The 2786-nt window shown below is 55.1% G+C and overlaps 1 protein-coding gene across 1 annotated transcript in view; it reads right to left on the bottom strand.

The window, feature by feature from the left end:
* LOC102420966 (ATP-dependent RNA helicase DDX55-like) overlaps positions 1–2786 on the bottom strand; it is a 9006-nt gene that overhangs the window by 5292 nt on the left and 928 nt on the right. Inside the window, exons 2-6 of the mRNA XM_023749063.1 lie at positions 2574–2705; positions 1708–1799; positions 1567–1629; positions 848–1015; positions 63–147 (exon numbers count right to left, since the gene is read on the bottom strand). Of these exons, the coding sequence (XP_023604831.1) occupies positions 63–147; positions 848–1015; positions 1567–1629; positions 1708–1799; positions 2574–2705 (540 nt within the window). The remainder of the gene's footprint in view (positions 1–62; positions 148–847; positions 1016–1566; positions 1630–1707; positions 1800–2573; positions 2706–2786) is intronic.

The raw sequence follows: 2786 nt of genomic DNA, 5'->3' as shown, positions 1-2786 counted from the left end.
GGTGGCCGCCACGCTCTTTTCCTTCACAGAGATGCGCACGAGGTTCCGCAGCCTGCTCGCACCAGGTTCTCCACCTCCTGCGTTTGGGTGGCCAAAACCAGGCCCGTTCTCCTCTGCTTGAGCAAAACCCCCAGGATGCTGTTTATGCTGGAAAAAAGGGTGCAAACTGAACCCCCCAATTTATCGGCATAACCCTGCAAACATTACATGCGGATACTAAACATTACGTTATACTAAACTCGGAAAAGACTGAAAGAGAAACTATCGCAGTATTTACAGCAAACGTTACTGAGAGGTGAGGTGGTGAGTCCTTTTATTTCTTCTTTATGTTCCCACTTTTCCAGTTTCTCTATATAAGCACATAATTGTGCTTTCACAAAATGGGGCAGTTCAAAGAAAGTGAAATTCAGACAAACTTTTTGAGACTAAAAACCAGTGAACTGCACATTTTAAATGGCTGAATTGTATGACATAGGACTCAGATCCCAATTGAGCTGTTTATTAACACACACACACACACACAAACTTTAAAAGAAACCATGAAGGGAAATGCATCTTAAGATGAAGAATTGGGCCCTGGCCAGGAGGTTCAGGTGATAGGAGCACCATCCTGTACACCAAAAGGTTGAGGGTTCGATTCCTGGTCAGGGCACATTAAGAGGCAACCTATCGATGTTTGTTTTTCTCTTTCTCTTTCTCAACATATCCTCGGGTGAGGATTAAGGAAAAAATAAATAAAATTTCAAAAGATGAAGAACTGGAGTTTATATTGTGGGGTAGAATTTGAAGGAGCAAACAATCTAATGCTGTGAAATTCATGTGTCCAATCGAGTCCGAAATCCAGTACCTGGCCTCGAACCCCATGTCCAGAAGTCTGTCTGCCTCATCCAACACCAGGACATCCAGGGACCTCACGCAGCTGGCCAGGTCCAAGCCCTCGGCCTTCCTCCGGAACATGTCCTCCAAGCGGCCTGGCGTCGCCACAATGAAGTTAACATTGTCCACACTTTCTGATCTTGGGGGTAATTTGTAATTCCAAACACATTTTATATCCGACCCCCAAAAAAGTCACCTAGATCCCAGTGGAGAGAAAGGAGACACGTGAGCGGGAGGACAGATGAACAGGGAACTCCAGGTGACGTGCAGGTGGAAATCCCAAGCCCCCATTTTAGACGTGTCTGCAACCGCTGCGAGATGCCAGGGAGATGCAGGCAGACGAGTGGATGTGTGCGGACCTGGGGCTCAGGGCGAGGTCAGAAACCACCAGGACGGATGAGGCCACTTAGAGAGCCCAGAGTGACCAAAGCAGGGCCCTGAGCCCTGTGCAGTCACTGGGAGAGCTGGGGGGCCACAGCCCACACGTCCCTGCTCCTGCAGGGGTAGGGCTCGCTGGAGGGAGGGTTCAGGAGGGCCGAAAGGAAGGAGCCAGAGAGTAAAAAGGGAGACTGGCCTGCAAAACACCTTGTTGGGAGGGGAGTTCCCGGTTAAGCTGAGATCATGCATCCATTCCTCCTGGGTTCAGGGCCAAGAGCAAGCAAAGAACCGAGCAGCGGCGAGGAAACGTACCCGTGTTCCTTAAACCTCGAGACATCTTCTCCGGGATTCCTGCCTCCGATCCAGAGAATCTGGCTGAAACAGGAAACAGGTCCTGAGCAGGCCAGGCACAGTCCCGGCCCGTGGCCAACAGGGACCCTGCATCCCCTTTACCTGAACTGCGGGAAGGACTTCGTGAAATGCAACAGGACCTCATCTATCTGAACAGCCAGCTCTCGGGTGGGTGTGATGATTATGGCTCCAACCTGTGGGGGCGGGAGGCGCGGTGAGCAGTGCATGGGGCCTGCAAGCTGAGCACATGCACCCGGACCCTCCACCTCACGCCTGGGCTTGTGAGCAGCCCCGGTCCTGGTGCACGTCCACTACTTTCACTCAGCCCGTCCCCATGTTCTCGGCAGCTGTGGCAGCCAAGAGGTGGTCCCTGGGCCACTGGGGATCGGTGAGGTCTGAGAGGTTGGCAACCGCTGCCTTCAAGTGCCACGAACTCTGAACCAGCCACTATTGAACCAGTGCTCCTGGGGGCATTTGGGGGTGAGGTTCCTGGGAGCCTCGGGTCCCCTTTGCATCCACCAATCAATAGAGATTTGGCTTAGGTTTCTGTTTAAAGACGACGATTTAAAATGTCCTCTTAACTCGCTGACATTGAACTCAGCCACCAGCACGTCCCTCCACCTGAAGGCGGCTTGTCTAACACACTTTCTCCATAAGGCGCGCGAGCAGGGGGGGGGGGGGCCGGTCTAACAGCGAGGTCACCCACAAAAATGCAAACATCACAGCAGTAAGCGGGCCTCAGGCGGAACCGGGAAGGCGAAGTGTCTCCTGTTCAACCCCGCGGGCTGCTCCCACCGGCGAAGGGGGAGGGGGGGCAGCGGGAGAGGTGGGGGCTGCAGTTCAGTCTCCGGTGCAGACCCGCCCAGAGGCAGGATCCGCGCACAACGAGAACAGACTTCACTCCCGTTTGCTGTTTGAGCATCTGACCAGCTTTCCAGGCAGCTGTGCGCGGCCCGGGGCCGCCTCACCTGACTCCTCTTCAGCGGCTCCTCCCTCCGCAGGAGGATCTCCAGGATGGGGATGACGAAGGCGAGAGGTCTTTCCGCTGCCCGTGACCTGAGGGGGGACAAGGGCGTGGGTCGGCTCGTCCCCGCGGCTCTCTGCGGAGGGAGAACGGGGGCGGAGGGAGACGGGGGCGGAAGGGAGACCGGGGGCGGAAGGAGAACGCCGCGACGTCCTTG

The sequence above is a fragment of the Myotis lucifugus genome, unplaced genomic scaffold (genome assembly GCF_000147115.1).
Source record: "Myotis lucifugus unplaced genomic scaffold, Myoluc2.0 scaffold_2617, whole genome shotgun sequence".
Taxonomy (NCBI): domain Eukaryota; kingdom Metazoa; phylum Chordata; class Mammalia; order Chiroptera; family Vespertilionidae; genus Myotis; species Myotis lucifugus.
This window is presented reverse-complemented; position numbering and strand designations above follow the sequence as displayed.